At 39.9% G+C, this 19112-nt stretch overlaps 1 protein-coding gene and 2 non-coding genes across 3 annotated transcripts; 1 reads left to right on the forward strand and 2 right to left on the reverse strand.

Annotated features, from left to right (window-relative positions):
- Window positions 1-35: 35 nt before the first annotated feature.
- Window positions 36-6404, reverse strand: LOC120743540 (zonadhesin-like). The gene is made up of 10 exons (XM_040047200.1): window positions 5825-6404; window positions 5122-5147; window positions 4580-4729; window positions 4188-4453; window positions 1764-1848; window positions 1527-1679; window positions 1100-1270; window positions 903-1000; window positions 734-812; window positions 36-619 (listed from the first exon to the last, which is right to left on the reverse strand). The coding sequence occupies exons 1-10, from the start codon at window positions 5893-5895 to the stop codon at window positions 36-38; spliced, it is 1683 nt and encodes a 560-aa protein (XP_039903134.1). The 5' UTR covers window positions 5896-6404.
- Window positions 6405-11084: 4680 nt separating this feature from the next.
- Window positions 11085-11166, forward strand: trnas-uga. Its single transcript has one exon. It is a non-coding gene; the product is annotated as a tRNA-Ser (tRNA).
- Window positions 11167-11414: 248 nt separating this feature from the next.
- On the reverse strand, window positions 11415-11488 carry trnat-agu. The gene has a single exon. It is a non-coding gene; the product is annotated as a tRNA-Thr (tRNA).
- Between the last annotated feature and the right edge of the window lie 7624 nt (window positions 11489-19112).

A 19112-nucleotide genomic window follows, 5' to 3' on the forward strand; every position in this document is an offset into this window, starting at 1 on the left:
GAATGAAAGAACTTCTGGACTTCTGGAATGAAGTATTAATGGAAATATCTGATAAAACAAGTCTTACTTGGTGGTTTAGATGTAGTTTGTTCAGGAGTTGGTGGTTTGGGTGTTGTTGTTTTAGGTGTAGTTGGAGCAGCAGTTGGTGGTTTGGGTGTTGTTGTTTTAGGTGTAGTTTGTTCAGGAGTTGGTGGTTTGGGTGTTGTTGTTTTAGGTGTAGTTGGAGCAGCAGTTGGTGGTTTGGGTGTTGTTGTTTTAGGTGTAGTTTGTTCAGAAGTTGGTGGTTTGGGTGTTGTTGTTTTAGGTGTAGTTTGTTCAGGAGTTGGTGGTTTGGGTGTTGTTGTTTTAGGTGTAGTTTGTTCAGAAGTTGGTGGTTTGGGTGTTGTTGTTTTAGGTGTAGTTTGTTCAGAAGTTGGTGGTTTGGGTGTTGTTGTTTTAGGTGTAGTTTGTTCAGAAGTTGGTGGTTTGGGTGTTGTTGTTTTAGGTGTAGTTTGTTCAGAAGTTGGTGGTTTGGGTGTTGTTGTTTTAGGTGTAGTTGGAGCAGCAGTTGGTGGTTTGGGTGTTGTTGTTTTAGGTGTAGTTGGAGCAGCAGTTGGTGGTTTGGGTGTAACAGGCTGACCTATAAATGAAACAGATATAGTTTCTCATGTAAACACCGACACAACTGATCCATATTTCTGAAGGTTCTGAATGTGCAAGAAGGCAAATTAAACGTCTTGGGTTGATTTCTCACCTGTGCAGGTCATGATACAAACAGCATCGATAGCAATATCTGTCTGAGGCGTTTCTCCATAGGTACCCACAATTGCAAACTGAAATGCATATAAATGTGCATATGATGTGAAGCCTGTGCACACACAGGAATACACACATAAAGAGACTTGTGGTGTTCTACTATTTACCTTAATAGCATTATTTCCCAGAAAGCGGACGTTTGCTGGCTTCCAGCCTTGTCCCTGGTTCCCCGTTACAGTGAAGAGAGCAGGTCCGAGGGTTTCATCTGGTAAAGAGAAAAACAATTCAAAAAATGATTTTCCTCTTTTCTAGCTTTTGGTCAAACATTCTTCTATTATGATAGTGCACCCTTTTTTTCTTTTACCTGTGGTGATCGTGTGGACACTGATCTGCATAGTAGTACTAGTGCCATACAGGTAGTAATGGAAGGTAAGCTCGAGACATCCAGAGGAGGAGGGAGTTGTTAAAGGACTTCTGATCTGAGCACTGGCTCCAGGTATAGTGTCGAGAGAATCCAACAACAGATAGGATCCAACTACATGTGTAAGGGTTAAAAGCATAATAATAACAATACAAATAATATTACTACTACTAGTAGTAATAATTGTAAATTATTAGTAGAATTGTTATTATATTTCTGATTTATTGTCAGTACCACAATAGTGTCAGTTAGTGCTTAATCAGGCCAGAAAGCAGCGTTCTATGTTTTGCAAATATTGCAAGAGGAAAATAGAGCCAGTCTTGGTAAAACATTCACTTACATTTAGACCTCACAAAGAAAAATCACTTACAACCAGGTTTTGAAAAGTCATCATCAGGTCCAGTGCCTTCAGTGTCAGTTCCTCCTGGCCACTGACTGAAGCCAAACACATCGGGATCCTCAGTTTGAGTTGTCCATCCACAGAGGTCACCGGAAGTGTCAAAATCACAGCCAAAAATACAAGCTGTGAACAAAACATTTATGTATCAGCTCAAAATGTGATTGTGTGTGTGTGTGTGTGTCTTTATGTGCATGTGTGTGAACTCACAGGGACATGCTCCTTCAGTGATGACGATGTTGTCCAAAGCTGAATCACAAGAAGAAGATAAGCCTCTCTGAGCCTCAAAGACGATCTGTAGACATGCAAAGAAAATATCACCCTACACAAAAAAAGCTAGAGATTTATATACATAATATACACAGTAACTTAAAGAAAGAGTTTTTCTTCAATAAAGCCTTGATTTCCATCTAAGCGGTAGGAGCAGAAACAAACTGGGGGGGGGTGTAAAAAGACTTAAGGGTTTATTTTCTTTTATTCCAGATACCCAAGTAATCCAATTCAATTCAATTCAGTTTATTTATACAGCGCCAAATCACAACAACAGTCGCCTCAAGGCGCTTTTATATTGCAAGGCTACAATAATGCATTCAGAGAAAAACCCAACAATCATATGACCCCCTATGAGCAAGCACTTTGGTGACAGTGGGAAGGAAAAACTCCCTTTTAACCTCCGGCAGAACCAGGCTCAGGGAGGGGCGGGGCCATCTGCACCATTTGCTAGTAATTTTAATTAATTTATAATAAATAACAATCATATTTTAACAGTAATTTTTAAAGCTATAGTCAGTTTGTCTAAACATCATTTTCTGATCAAAATGACAATTGCTCTGATGCTTTTAGAGATGGAAGGAAACATTTGCAAGTGAGATTAGTTGCCCAATAAAAGTCTGGCGGGCAAGTGAAGAAAAAGTTTTTATGTCAGCTCAACCTCAACATAAACCTCAAGTGTCAGTGATGAATAACTTTGTGTGCTTCATCAGTTTTTCAGCACATTGATGTTTGGGCCCTGAAAATATTTTTACAGTGAACTTTTAGGAAGCAGAAAATCCGTCTCCCACGTGAAAAAGTGGAGGAGTGGCCAAACAATAAAATGTGAAGCTCAACCTCAACCTACCCTCAAGTGTCAGTGAGAAAACTTTGTGTGCTTCATCAGTTTTTCCGCCCATTGCTGTTTGGGACCCTGAAAATATGTAAGTGAATTTTTAGGAAGCAGAAATCACATGTCTACACGTGACAAAGTGGAGGAGTTGGACCAAACAATAAAATGTGAAACATGATAAGAATCATTCCACTCCTCCAGAAAATAGACACACAGAGGAAGCCGCCGCTGTGTGTCATTCCAGCAGCATTCTGTCGTTACACGTTAATGTACATCATAAGGTATGTGTTTCAAAAATAAAGGAACTGAGACAGTAAAACTGGTTACAGGACCAGGTCTTTGACATGTGGTAGTGGCTGGACTCTTAAATATTTGAAGCTTTTTCATTTAGTCATGAAAAACAAAACGTTTTTAAGGATTTGGCCTCTTATGAACAAGAGAAGAAAGAGGTGAGAGATGAGAAGTGTGACAGACAGAAGAGGCACCAAAGGATTCTTAGAAAAGGTGAAGAAGTATCAGACTAATGAGACACAAAGGTATCATAGTTCAGACCATAAAGCTACGACCTTAGTCCTGCATGTAAGTACTTTGATTTCATGTTGTTAAATACTGCAATGTAACCGACACACATACATGACCAGAAGTGTCTGCTAGAACACACTGTGTGTGTTATATATTGATTTTACATAATAACCTGCAAACAATCTTTAATTATTGAGTTTCCTGACTCGTTTCAAATTCTTCCTCCTGAGCTTTCACTTCACCAAAAGTGAAGCGTATAACAGACAGTGTTTATTTAACCTCCTTTTGTTTAAGTTTTTAAAAAATAAATCACATTTCAATTTCTGTATATGACATTTAATTTGTATTTGCTTATCTGTTTTTTTTAATTGCTAAAAAAGGTATTGTGCAATTTATTTAGGTTTTTCAGGGGGAAAATTCACACTGATGATGTGGAAGTGCCAAAAACTGTATGTATCAAATATGATACACTAGACGTTAAGCAACTCCTTCAGAATACTGTTGAGGGTGTGACCGCCCGAAACTTTATGAACATGTTTTAAAGAGCAGAGCGTTATCATGGGCCTCAGCACATATCTGTCTGTTCTTGTCTCGTTCAGCATTTTGAATGGTTGTTTTACAGCTGTTGTTGCAATTACAAAGACATAAAAGCAGCTGTAAAATAATCTTTATGTGTGTTGACTATTATTACCTTCGACTATCTGTTTTGTAATGCTAAATATTGCTTATTGGGTGTATTCATTTGGCATGTAGAAAAATTGTTCTCAATTATCAGCGACAAAATGAAACTTTAAATTAGTTCCTTAATAAAATTACAGGATAATAATACAGAAGGATTTCTATATTTGCAAAGCTGTTTAAAGCAGCTTCCTTCACCTTATTAATGTCACTTACTAATGTCTGATGAGAGTTTAGTGTCTGAATGACTTCACTTCATGGCTAAAGTCCCAAGCTCCTGTTGCTACTGTTGATGCTGTTTAAAGTTGTTAAAGTGATCTGGTAACACTCACGGTAATGCTCTGGCTGCTCGCTTTCGATACGGTAACAGAGCCGGTCAACCAGTTTGGACTCTGGATTCCAGTCCTCTTCCACACCTCTGCCTCACTACTGGGTAATTTTGCCAGAATTCTCAAATTATTGGCATTGTCAATCCCGTACATGTAGTAGTTGAACTGAACACAGATCTCAGAGGCTGATGAGGTGATGGGGGGGCTCAGCAAGCGAGCTTTCTGTCCATTAGACACATTGTCCCCCTCGTGATAGATGTAGTATCCCTCTGCAGAAAGAAGGACACAGACGAAACATGTTTATTTGTTTACACCCTCAAACTCTTAATTAATCCCATTCAGTACAATCACGACAATAGTACGGAATAAACGTGTTTTTAATAAAGCATGCAAACCTCCATCAGGGTAGTCTCCACTGGGACCAGTGCCAGTTGTGGGAGTTGGACCTCTGTGCCGGGTCCAGTCACTGCTGTCTGTGCTATCCTGGATGAAATCGCAGAATGGGCCACTGTCTTGGTTAAAGTCGCATGAAGTCACCACTACGGCTGTAGAAACACATTACAGACAGAACACAAGGCCAAACATGTTCATGAAGAATTCTCTATGATAGAGTAGTTCAAGTGTTTAAATGCAAACAAGCATCTGTTTATTAGTGGTTTCAAGCTATGCCTAATCATTACTGACAGTTAACATCCCAGTAACAGACATTAAACTGATTCTACAATGAGAGACAACTGTTTCTTTTTCTGTACGTTTAGGCCGGACATTATTATCATTACTTAAGATAAGGAGCTGTAAAGAGTTAAGGTTCAAATCCAACACAGGGACTGTGTTGGATACAGCGTTGCAGTAATGTCACATCTCTGTGATAGTATGTTACCCATAAGTGCACTTTATATGTCTTGAACATGTCGTAGATGATAAAAAACCAACATACCATCTTCTGTCTGCTCATTCTGCGCACTGCAAACAAGAGAAAGATGCAGGTTAGAGTCTGGTTAAAACTGCGCAGGACATTGAAAAGAAGAAAAAAGACTCTCCAAGGAACACATTGATGGTGGAAGACAGGCCAAAGTGCATAAAGTAAATGTGCTTCAAACAGAATTCTCTGTGTCTCTGTTATTCATGTGGCGGCTTACATCATTAGAGTTAATTAATTAAGTGCAACTACTGCGATACAATTCGCCAAATTACAAAAAACACATGAGCACATGAACATGGATGGGCCGTGACAGTCATTTGTGAAGTAGGAAACTCTTCGTTTTGTCCATTTAAGAAGCACTTTACTCATTCCATATTCCAAAGAAGGCCTAGTTATCCAAAGAAACTGAAAGTCAAGTTAAAGGTAGAAATAAATAACTAAATAAATTCCCAATTCTTAACAAAAAAAAAGGTCTAATAATGACATATATTTGTGATTTAAGCCTTACATTTTTATACATAAGAGTCATAGTGGCATAGTGCTTTTCTAGGCTTACTGATCACTTAAAGCAATTATTAAAGAAGGCAGCTATTGAGAACAACCAGAAAAGAAACGACGCGTTCCTGCTCGATAAAGTCATAACTTATTAGAAGGATCCAGCTATATGAATAATTAGCAACTTAACTGATTATATAGTTGCTATGCATTAAGAACTCACCTGTACTGTAACTGTCCTGCTCTGGAATCACACATCCACAATAAGAAAATTAAAAACTTTAATATTTCCATGGCTAACTTTGAGATACCAGTGCAAGAAGACAGAGACACAGAGTACAGGACTTTTTATAGGCTGGGGATGAGTCAGGGGCATGCTGGGTGGAAACCAGGATGGATAAATTGAGTAGGTGGTGTGGATGCTGAACTGCTGTATATTGTGTATCAAAATGAGTAAATGAGTAACTGTGAATGATAGGGAGAGGGTGTGGTCCCGTTAGGCGTGACTGGATACGTGTGTGCATGTGTGCCTTTTGACCTCAGGAGTTCACGAGCAGGGTGGGGATGTTCCTCAAACATCATATTATAAAAAAGAACTTGAGAAATTATCAAGCTTATTGTGTAATAAACATGAAACTTTGATCAGAGGGACACACCTTTTTAGCTTGTAATGTATATTGACAGTGATTCTAGGAAGGCCACTTGGTCACATATTTGTTCTTCTTTACCACCAACTTACGGATGGACCGTTAACACGATGTGGACCGACTACTGCATGGACTCTCAACCAGTAAGCTTCAAGGAATCATGTTGTGAGGACAGCTCATACTGCAGCAAATACGAAACCTCACATCAGCATTTCCTATTCCTTTTCTTTATCTGATATACCTACATTTTATATCTGTGCATCAGCATGAACAGTACACACTACTTCTTCATTCAGGTATCTTAGAAATGTTTCACACCAGAAAAACTAGAACGACCCTGTCTCAGAGTGACACTGAAAAACTAGTTCATGCATGTATTATCATCATATCTTAAAGAACTCTTAAAGAACCAAAAGAGCACTTCTCTCTCAGATTTCAGAATTACTTGTTGCTCCTCAGGTATTTAAAAGTAGATAAGGAAGCAAAACCTTCAGTTTTCAGACGCCTTCTGTGAAACAAGCTCCCAGCTTTTCTTCTTTGGCTCTCGGAGGAAGCGGACACACTTTTTCTCCTCTCCCTTATCTTCCCTGCTTACATTCTCTCACAGTCTGTTCTCTAAAACCTAAAAGAGGAATTATGGATTGCAATTGACACCCCTTTCTCAACGAGAAGTTTGGGCTGGGGTGAGCCTGAGTGCTACCTATTCGGAACCATGGTAACAGGGTTCTGGCTGATCGGACTGGCTTGGCCCTGAGTTATCGAAGAATTAAGGAAGCGGAACCGGCTGTTCAAACCCCACAAGGCTGCCCGCTGGGATTGAAACGATGGGAGAGGCGTGAGTTTCTCAAAATGGGCTCATTGAACGCAGCATGGATAAGATCTTGGAGAGGCTACGGCTGCTGTGAATACTCAGAATAAGACCTCTGACTGCAGACTGGATACATCTCGGAAGGACTAGCTCGGAATAACATCTCTGGGCGCAAAATTGGATGACATCTCGGGGAGGCACACTGCCGTGAGTTCTCAGAAATCGGCTCCTTGAGCACAAGAAATGACAACATCACAGAACGCAAGTATGGCAAAGCTCGCGGCTCTCCAACGGGAGATTGAGAGACCAGTGTTGGACTGTAGAACTGCTTTGAAATTCATATGAGCTGTTCGCACTAAAGTAAAAAATACCATCACTTATGCGGATACCCTCTCGGCGCCAGCTGCAAGACCGGAGCTGAACAACAACACCCTGATAACGACTGTGTTGAGTCTGTTCCTTCCCATTCCATGCAAGGCCACCTGGGTTGACTGGAAGACTGTTTACTTAGCCTGGCAGGGCGAAGGACACTGTCTCAGCTGAACTATGGACACGCACACACATAGATATACTGATACTGATAAGCCCTCACTGACGCATCACCCTCCCTACCCCGGATCCAACGCCACCTCCAACGCTTACCTCCCCTCAGATGTGGACATCGGGTCAGCTGGAGGCGCAGTCAAAGATTGCACCAGCCCCAGATCAGATGTACACACTGGAACTCTTTCCCATGTTGCTGTCTGTGTTTATTGTGCTGTGATGTGTTGATATTTGTGCATTCCTCTATTATCCTTCTGTGTTACACATTTCAATGTTTTTTTCCTCGCTACCTGGCCTGACCCGTCTCCCCAATGTGATGTTTGTGTATTGTATGTACGGTCGGCAAGGTCTGTCATCTCGGTTGTGGGTAAAAGACCTGCAACTGACAAATAAAGGCTCTCATCTCATCATCATCTCATCTCAGTTCAGATTTGAAGACAGACACTCTTTCTGCTTTCACAATTAAGCTCATTAAGTTTTTGCAAAGGTTTATAGGTAGCGGTGGTGACCCTTCACTTTAAAAGCTCTAGAAAAACAGTCCTTTGGCATGGTTGCATAAATAAGTCTCGAAGTTCTGCTGGTTTTAGTTATGGAAAATTGAATCCCATCCTCCACTAAAATTATTAAGAGTGGACACAACATTAGATGACAACCTAAATGACATTTCTGATATGAAGAATTATCTAATCATCTTTTTTGAGAATTTGTGTGGTATCATATCAGAGATCTGAGAGTAGGGAAAAACCAAAGAGAAATTTGTAATAAAACACGTATAAAATAAAATATGATGGTCACACCCAGAAACAATCAACTTAGCAATGACTTTATCTCAACAATTCAGAATACTAGCTCTCATATTTCATGTCAATGACAAGAATTGGACAGAAGAGATTAAACAATAAAGTTACAGGACGATGCACAAAATGATACAGGAGCTTGAATGTCATCGTAGATGCAGCTGATTCTCTCTCATATTACTGCACTATGTTAATGTCCAGAACATTATCTTTATCTTTTCTTATATCTTGGTCCCCGGACTACTTCCTTGTTTCCTTAGTTCTAAACCCATAAGAACCCAAGGTGATACAGGTGTCACTGTCCTTTTACACACGGAAGAAAGTTCCTGTTAAAGTTTCAACAGGGACTCTCCCATCGTTTTCCTGACAGTGAAAATGGGTTTGGGCTTTTATGACCCACATAGACAAAACATTTTCCTGATATTTCTTGAATAAATTATGAAATAAGATAAATTAAATGAGGCAAATAGCAAACATGCTCAGCAGCAACATTATAGTAATAATTCCGAATTAGGTATAAAATGTTAAAATTGAGGTAACATCCTTGTTTGAAACTGATTCAGTTCCTTTTTTCTGCTGGTTTAATGAATACAGAGCTATCACACTATGCCCTAAAAAGTGTTACATAAGTTTTCTACCTCGCAGTGAATCTTACAAGTAAAGCATTGCATCCATTGTACTGGACAGCATATAAACCTAATTTAATAATAGCTCTGTATGTCGTTTTCAAATGAGATCTTTTTAAAATCAACGGACAAGCTTCTATGTTTACTTGTGAACGCATCATATAGAAAAATAAACTTTAAACACAGATGATCTGTGGATGGTGGCTTAGCTTGAATCATTAAAATATAAAATCATCAACATGAATCAGCTATGGGTGTGCATGAAAGTTCTAGTCCAATAAAGATACTGAGACGTGAGTGAAGTCCTTCAAAGTAAGGACCTTTGTGTTGGTTGCCATTGTGACCACAGTGTGTTTCTCAGGGGTGTGGTTTAAAATCACACACTGCAACCAGAAGTTAAAATTGTTTTACACCAAGTAAGAACCAAGTGTTTCACATGAGATGTGGGTGCTGTGGTTGTGAGTCGCCTGAATGCAGAAATATTCTGTTCTAAAGTAGCTGTGCCCTTTCTGTGGAGCGTGATGCTTCTTTGGTTAGGTGGTTATTCTAAATAAGCTGTAAGTGTAGATGTGACAATGAATAATTGCCTGTCGGTCTTAAACAAGTGACAAGTTTTAGATACTATACTGCTCAAAAGATTAAAGCAACACTTTGTAATGACAGTATGGCATCAAGTCAGTTCAAGTTCTGGGTTCTTGGTCTGGTCAGTGAAGTAGCAGACAGGGTTGTTAATCAGTTTCAGCTGCTTATGTGTAAATGAAATTAACAACACATACAGTAGGGTAGCAACAATGAAACACTTTTCCTTTGACATGTGGATGGAGCGCAAAGTGCTCTATATGAGGCCTTTAAGATAAGATGGAGCTATTCAAGACCTCGTGTGTGAGAAGAACGATTTTAAATTTGGTTCTGGATTTAACAGGAAGCCAACAAAGGGAAGCCAAAACAGGAGAAATCTGCTCTCTCTTTCTAGTCCCTGTCAGGACTCTTGCTGCAGCATTTTGGATTAACTGAAGGCTTTTCAGGGAGTTTGTAGTACAGCCTGTTACAGTTTCCTCCAATTGTTTACACACAATTACTTGTACTTCAGACACAATGACAACATGTAACTGATCCACCAACCCCCAGAACCAATCCTGCTAAACTACAAGCACAAGTCCTGCTTTACACTCAAATTGCAGTTTTAAAAAACTTTTTTCAAAACACTACACAGAATTTCTTTTTAATCTGTGGTTTGAAGGACATATTCTAGTCAATAACAACTCCTCGATTCCTCTCAATGTTACTGGAAGACAAGTATCTGGTTTCATACCACATTTCTGAGATATAAGATAAGATAAAGTTAACCTTTCACATTTTTAAGGCACATCTACAGCAGAGTACAATAACCTCAGTTTTAACTCAATTTGGAAGGAGAAAATTCTTCTTCTTCTGTCAGTTTGAGCCAGCCCACCGTCTGGTGACATCATCCAGTTAGTAAGGTGGGCAGTTTTAGTGTCAGACGAGCGGTGTTAGTCCGGTGGGGATGCACTGATTCCTGTGGGATGTGATGTGTGCGTGAATGATAAAAAATCACACACACACCCGTGTGATTACAGCCACAGGAACTGAGCTTTGAGAATAAAGTGCCTCAAACCAAACCTCAAGCTTCTTCTTCTATACTCTGGGACAATTTGGCCTTAAGTGGTGTTCTGGCCGACACACCGGGGGGGCTGTAGTGCTAAAGAGTGAATCAGTGCCACAACCATGTGTATTCCTGACATCTGCATTATAAGTGATACTGCCTCAATCAGAAACATAACTAGTGAGGGTGGGCACATCTTTTTTTTTCTTTTCCAGAATTCTGAGATTAAAGTCAGAATTCTGACTTTAATCTCAGAATTCTGAGATTAAAGTCAGAATTCTGAGATTAATGTGTGATACTAAAGTCCGAATTCTGACATTTTTCTCAGAATTCTGGAAAAGGAAAAACAAAACAAAACACATGCCCACTTTTTTCCCACTTATTCGACTTATACGACTTACTCACTTATCAAAACAATACCCACCATGTAGTGGCTTAGCTGCGATGGCCGAGTGGTTAAGGCGTTGGACTTGAAATCCAATGGGATCTTCCCGCGCAGGTTCGAACCCTGCTCGCAGCGTGTGCTTTCCTTTCACTACTTTTATTCATAGAAAAATGTAAATTTACTGACTCTATTCTTGGAATCTAAAGATGGTTATCTATGAAATAAAAATATTACACTATCTAAAACGAAAAAAGACTGAGCGCATTTGAGTCATTGATTAAATGACTCAAATGACTCAAATCCGATAGTCTATGTTATACAGATATTAAAAGTACTTCACAATTATTCCAACAATTGGCAGTAAATTATGTGTTTCCATAAAAAGGCACCGCTGGGATTCGAACCCAGGATCTCCTGTTTACTAGACAGGCGCTTTAACCAACTAAGCCACGGCGCCACCTACTCCGCCGCCGTGCTATTTTTGCCTTAAAGATGTATACTTACCCGGAAAAACTTCAAACGAAACTTTGTGAAGACCGGACGGTCCAAACATGTGTCAATCCTTAACATAGCGCTGAGTCAAGAGGAACTCTAGTAAACATGAGGAGGACTTATGATAAAGACGTATTCAAACTGAGCCAGGGATGTACGGAGATGGGGCGCTAACCTGGTCACCGACTTCTGGAGAGAGCTAACTAGAACTTGAATTCGCTGAAGATCGGCTTTAAATGAGTTTTCAACCATTAGTTAGGATACATGGAAGAAAATGGATGGAAGGGCTATACACGCCTGATATGAAAAGAAAATATTTATTTAAAAGTTGTCTATATTAGTCACAATATCATAATGAAATGTATTACAAGTTAATATAAACTTAATATATTGTTATTTAGTAGCATCGGGGAGAAACAGCAAGTAATTAAGTGGGGCACTGCAGGCAGCCATGCGAGAGCTGCACCCCGATGCGGTCGAGCCCTGCTGAGCACCTTCTAAGCCCACTAGGTGGCAATGGAGGATAACAATTGACCAAAATGTCACACTGATGCATATCGTGTGTGGAACTGCAAAGTAAAGTTTCATTAAGATTGATAATTATACCTATTTGCATATTTTCTTTTCCCACTAGGTGGCACTCTAACTACTGCTGACAAATAGCATATCAATCTGTTCGGGGTGGGACTGTCACCATGCCTGTCAGGCTTGATAGAGGCTAGTCAACGAGCTACAGCATTTCATGCTTCATGGTGAATGATCGAAACTCGGCATGCTGTCATGACCACGCCGTTTCACGAAACCCCAAAAGCTTCTCAGTTTAGCATAATCAAGGTCTTTAGATTCAATATTCAAAGCGTTTATTGTCATATGTACAAGAAGAAAAAGCATTTCTCTGTGCTGCCACACACAAATGCCGGATAGGTTAAGGGTTGACAGAAAGAAAACAAAATGCAAAGGAGCCATGAGCTTAATATGCAAGATGACCTGATGTGCAAAAATCACTGTTAAGATTCGTGCTCTAATAACAGCTACAGAAGTGGAAAGCTGCACATTAGAGGAGTATGCTAAGATTCATGAGTTTTTGAGCTTCCCAAGCCCCTCTAAAGCTACTTCCTGCTCCCTGGTAACTCGGCATGCCTTTCAGTGAAATCTCACAATTTTCACAATGAAGCGTCTGATATGTACCCACACTAGATTTCAGGTGGATGGGATCAACATGTGAGGAGCAGTGCATTAAAAATTCAAACGTGACATTTCCAGTTGCCACTAGGTGGCACTTTAACTTTTGCTAACAACGGCCATATCAGTGTTATCGCGTTGATTAGACAAGGTCTCTTTGAGTACAGCAATTTTGTGCTTGATGGTAAAACATGTCGCCAGTGTCACACCCTTTGACAAAGACTGCTGGTTTACTTGTGGCTCAAAGGGTATTTAAAAGTTGAATGGAAGTTCTATTAGGAAATTTAACAAAACCTGGAAATCATTTCTTTTACTGGTTGACACCATTACTGTACTTCCTGAGACTGAAGTGAACTGAGTGAGGCTACGTTATAAAGCTTTTGTTTTGTTCTGTTTTGGGGGTTTTTTCCTTTCGTTTTGTTGTTGGTGGGTTTTTTCTTTTTTTTGTTATGCTTGTTATGTGTATGGGTCTTGAGATATTTTTTATGTGCAGAGACTGGATCTCTGCGGTGTCTTGTCTAGGGTGGACCTGGAAGGGGGGGAATTCGGGATGGGGGGTTGGGGGGTTGGAGGGTATAATGGACATACAATTGTTCTGAAATCAAAATGGACTTTGCTGTTGCTGACTTTGTATGTCATGGTTGAAATCAATAAAACAAAGTTGGAAAAGTTGAATGGAAGGCAGAGCCTTCAGCTTCCAGGGCTCCTGAGGAACAAAATACGGTAAATGTCTAGAAAAAAATATGGACATATATTACCATTATGGGTAATTCTACAAACTGCTTTTTATGATTATACTGACATATAACAACCTTTGTAACAGTGCTTGGTTAGCCATGTTTAGGTTTTTCTTTCTGTTTAACCCATGAGAGATGGACTCTAAAACATTTTATGGGTAAGCAGTCTGACACCTTTGGGATCGTGCCTCTTTTGACTGTCAAACGGTGGAGCAAAGAGGTTCACACAGAGGTAGTGTTTCCCTATCTTTATCACCACTAGAGGGTTGTTTTTCATTTTATGTACTGGTTATGGCAGAAGTGGGTACAGGGTTATTTAAGGTCATGGGTAATTCTGTTCAGGTGTTGCTGATGAGAAAGGGCAAATGGTTTTCTCCTGGTCTTAATCAAGTTACCTGTTGCGTTTTATAAATGGAAATGGCAAGAAAACCAGACAATGCAAATGAAATAAATGACTCATGAATATGAATGGAAACAAAGATCGGCATGGTGAACTTTGATTGAGTGAACGTTAAAACTACTACCAAACAATTAGCAACCACAGTGTCAAAATAATGGATTTAGTCACTACAGGTAGAGGAAACTTTTTGTCTGCTGGTACACATGTACAGTACTCCACAATATTCCAGTATTCAAGAGCAGTCAGGCTATATCTCTGTTTGGATATATCTTTGACCTAATCATCTCACACTATGAGAGGCTACGAGAAGTCATTTTTTTCAATTCAGTTTTATTTATACAGCACCAAATCACAACAACAGTCACCTCAAGGCAATTTGGTAGACCCTACAATAATACATACAGAGAAAAACCCAACAATCATGTGACCCCCTATGAGCAAGCACACTGGTGACAGTGGGAAGGAAAAACTCCCTTTTAACAGGAAGAAACCTCCAACAGAACCAGGCTCAGGGAGGGGCGGGGCCATCTGCTGCCACCGGTTGGGGTGAGAGAAGGAAGACAGGACAAAGACATGCTGTGGAAGAGAGACAGAGGTTAATAACAGGTATGAGTGGGTTAGACTTGGTAGGAGGTGTTAGGTTCACGCATGGTGTCTGTGATTGCAGCATGAGCATTCACCCTTCCCTTAGCTGTTAAGGAGCAGCTGTGGCCTACTCCTGATCCCTGCCAGTTTGCACTCATTCTTGTTGAAGGTGGGCGAAGATCACAGGCTGTCTTTGATATTTGAAGATAGGAGTCCTTCCCCTGGCCGCTGTTTAAGCTGCGTAACTGTTAGAGGGTGATAAGCAGGATCCTTATAGATCAGCGGTCTCCAACCTTTTTTGCGCCATGGACCGGTTTATGCCCGACAATATTTTCACGGACCGGCCTTTAAGGTGTCGCGGATAAATACAACAAAATAAAACTAGTACCGGTACCGAAAAACTGAAAATTTATTCATAACACAGTGAAAAGACCCAGGAAAACCGAGTAAACGATAAAAACGATAACAAAATAACGCTGAAAACCGATAAAAACCCTGAAAACTATACATTTCACACCTGAGCCTCAACTCTCGCGGCCCGGTCCGAGGCCCTGGGGGTTGGGGACCGCTGTTATAGATTGTCTGGAATTTGGCTTATAGCAGGGTGGGCCCTGGATCACTGCTTTCTTTCTCTTGTTACAGGCCTACGCACTGCTGCTGTCTTGTTGTAGCCTTGTTGTTGCTTTTTTGTGGTTGTGTTGACTGGCATAGACTGGTTCTTTGTGTTTTATGGTGTTTTAGTGTTAACTGCTGTACTTTAATCATGCTATTAATAGGAGTTTAAGCTGCAGAGAGACTGCACGGGTGAGTAATTGGTGGCACCCTTGGGCACTCCCCCATGTAGGTTCCCTCCCCAAGTGGCTGGTCAAAATGGTTGTTTAAATATTTTACTGAGCTGCTCTTTAACTAGGACAGCATCGTGACAGCGAGCCTTGTAAGCTAATGTTTGTTAATAAAGTGTCTTAATTAACAGTCCTGTATTGTCCTGCTCATTGCCCCGACTCTCCAGTTGTTTTTTGTTTTTGAACCTGTAGTTGGAAAACAAAACAAACTTGGACATTAGAAAGTAAAAACAAACTCTTGTCATTTCCTGTTTATTGCTTGATGACTTCACGTAGTATGAATGTGGGATAAACTGTTAAAAGTCAAATTTGTGCTCGTTTGTGGTGAGCAGCTGATCAAACAAGTTAAGAATTGTAAAAGTCTTCAAGCACATCCAGGCCTGTGAGACTCATTGAGACTCAGTGAACCATGACTCTGTGCTTCATGCACACATTTCTACATCTCTGCCATTCAAAGACGCTGTGTGAGCTGGAGGGAGTTTGGTTGGAAAAGCCTGATAAGTTACTTTATTACAGCATACCAAAAATCTCACTATGACTGTGATGTGGAAACACAAATGCCGACTATTATATTTTCTGGGACTGTCGGGTTATTAAAACTTATTGGAAGGCAATACACGTGGCAACACGAGATATTTAGAAGTTGCCTGCTTTGACAGTTATTTGTTTCTCGTGCTTAGTTTTCCTTCACCTTCTCATATCTATCTGAGCACTCAAAGCAGTTTACATAACTCGCCTAATAGTATAGATAGATAAGTGGTACATTTTTTTTTTTTAATTCATTTACTACTGCTAGGGAGAAGAGCATGAGGTTTAAGGAGAAATGTGAAACCTTTCATCCTCCAAAACTTTATCCAGCTCCTAAGTTTATAAATTCTGCATTCAGCTTTGCGGTCTCCAATCGCACTGAAATGCAGCCAGACGCTCATCTCCTCTGTGTACCCGGCCTGTACCACTAACTTGGTGTCTTTGGAAGTCTGCCCCCTCCCCCTTCCTTGTTTCACGTAATGGTATGATCCTAGTCTGTCTTTGCGTGTGATTGGTGTCCATAAACACAAAGCCCCGCCCCTGCCTGCATGGTTTGTCAGCAGGCCGGTGAAGCTCGCACTGATGGGTCACTAATAAGTCACACATTCTCGCATGCCGCCGGAAGTTTGCTCCCCTGCCGCAGACAGTATTATTGGAAGGCAGACTAACTGTCGTTTGATTCTGCAGAGAGTTGGGACGACTGTACACCACGCGCTTCACTATCCACTGATCCCATTGTGATTTTACGTGGAGTTGCTTTCAATCCAAATCGCATCAGCTTTGTTAGAATATAATAAACAGTTGAGTGTGGAATATGAAGTAGCGAATACATTTCATGGATGGAAATTCCCGTTTTCTGAACATAAGCGATCTTCTTTCTGTTCACCACAATCACACCCATTTACTCACCTAACCACAAACACTTGAGTTTTCCATTTCTTCTGTCTCTCATTGACTGCTTTGCACTTTCAGGGATTATATAAAACTGTTTCATCATACATACAGCAGGAACTTATGTAACAAAATTACTTTCTGTTGTTTTTGTAGGCTTGGTCCCTGTATATCAGTAAAATGTTAAAATAATTGAGGAATACTGCTGGATATGAATATGATAACTGTGCCTCAGTTTTATCTCATTTTGTTAGGATGGCTGAGAGCCCTGTCGTATACAGCTCAACATGATAGTCAATACACTAAAAGTAACTGTCACAATGATTACTCTAGTGTTTTGTATGATAACCATGTTAGTAAATTTCAGTATAAATGTGATTGGCCCCCTCTCTGCTTATTTCATAGAGAATACATTTAGAAAAGGAGAGGCTAGTTTGAAAGTAAGACAGTGTATCTTCATCAGTGACTTTTGTCTTCAGAGATATTTATGTACTTTAAGTTTTAACCAAAACTTCTGAAATAATGGGGCCTCCAAGTCAACAGAAGTACCTGCTGTTAATATGGAGCGCTTCAAAGTTTTGACATTTTTTGATAGTTTTCTGAAAGAAATGGATAAAAAGGGGAGTAATTAAGATAAAACACATGAATGAATTGTTTTGACAAATTATTTTCATCTGAGATCGGCCAAACTGCTATGAACCCAGTTTACTTTGAATTGCATGTCAGTGTTTGTAAAATTATTTTTAAACCACAAACTATTAGAACTGATCAGCAGAATAATTACAGTCCATTATTTCTTGTTTTTAAGAAAAATCAGGATGCATTTTGGTAGCTGCCAAAATGCTTTCATCATGAACACTAGAGAAGACTGGACTCAGTAGGTTCACTAACAGTGTGTTTATTTACAGTGAAGGTAAAAACAATAGACAGCATAAGGAATGATAGCTGGAATGTCCTGGTCTCCACTACAGATTCACAGATAAACTGTTTCTCAAGGAAAAACTCGCTCTTGGCAAGTCCCTCAGACACAACCGGGTACCTGCACAGAGAAGAAATATAGGTGTGCTGGATGCAAAGGTGGCACACAGAGGAAGACCCTGAAACAGAAGGTGCAGTTAATGAACATAAAACAGGAGAGAAGAGAGCATGATGTAGCAAGACCGACAGAAAGTGGATGAGTCAACACAAGGACCACATCAGCTTTGATGTGTGGAGATAGGTCTCTACAGAAACGTTACACTCAGGACTTATTGTACATGTCCCTGCAGCTGTGATGGGCTGATACAGAGGAACAACCGCACTCTGACACATCAGTCATAACATGATCATCCCTCACCGTATTACTCAAAAAGCAGCAGTCACCACACTTTTTTTAGGCTATACTATAACAATACATCAGCTGTAATATACCATATTATTGCTGAAAATTAGTGCAAATGTTAATTTTAAGCCTTTAGGTTTTGTTGAAATTTATAATTATATATAAAGTAATAATGTTGTGAACTAGCACAATATAAACACAACTGAACTGAAATTTCTGCTTATCCTCTAATTTTAACTCTATTTTCAAACCCATGAGGTTTATTCAAGTCACCTGGATTCTAACCAAAGAGCACGCAGAGTTATTAGTGACAGTGTAGCCAGACTGTGTGGAGTCATGTAAATTACTTTGAGCGCTCAGATTGATTAGAACCAGTCCATTTACCAATATGAGAAGGTGATATAAAACAGGAAATAAGACTTATAACTAAATAGAGAAACATGGATGTATAAATAAATTAACCAGAGAAAAGTGATACAGAGGGATGAGCCCCACAGAGGGAACAAATAAACCCAATAACTAGGACAAAAATACCTGGGAATAAATACAAATCAATAGCTAAGCAATAACAAAACTAAGAGTCAGTGTGTGGTGTTATTTGCTGTCTTGGCAACAGTTCATTCCTGTTTTCTCTCACAGAGAACTGAGTGGGTGTACAAACCAAATTTCCAGTCACAGCCTTACATGGAATGTACTAAATCCTCAGGGGTTGTGGGGCCAAGTTACAGTAACCAGATGTGCTGATGCATCTTTATATTTTAGGAAACATTGTCTAAAGCAAAAACAGCATAATGTGTAAAAATAACGGTGGTGATCCCAAAGGTTTGATAACGGACTTGTCATCCCATTGTTCACTGTTGTTATTCTCTCACTGTTGTGGCTGTGTCACATTCCCAGGGTATTAGTAGTGGGAGCTTCTCAGGCTTAATAAACAAATTTTGAGTATTTTGAAGACAGAAAACTACATCTATTTAAAAGCCAAGGAAAAAAATGCCAGACACTGTCAATGGCCATAAACATTTGTCAACGACTCAGTTATCTTAGAATAAAGAAAGATCTGCTTCCCAAACCTTGTCATTAAAATTTGCAGCCTAGGTTTGTGT

This window comes from Simochromis diagramma, unplaced genomic scaffold, assembly GCF_900408965.1.
Source record: "Simochromis diagramma unplaced genomic scaffold, fSimDia1.1 OVJJ01000113.1, whole genome shotgun sequence".
NCBI lineage: Eukaryota > Metazoa > Chordata > Actinopteri > Cichliformes > Cichlidae > Simochromis > Simochromis diagramma.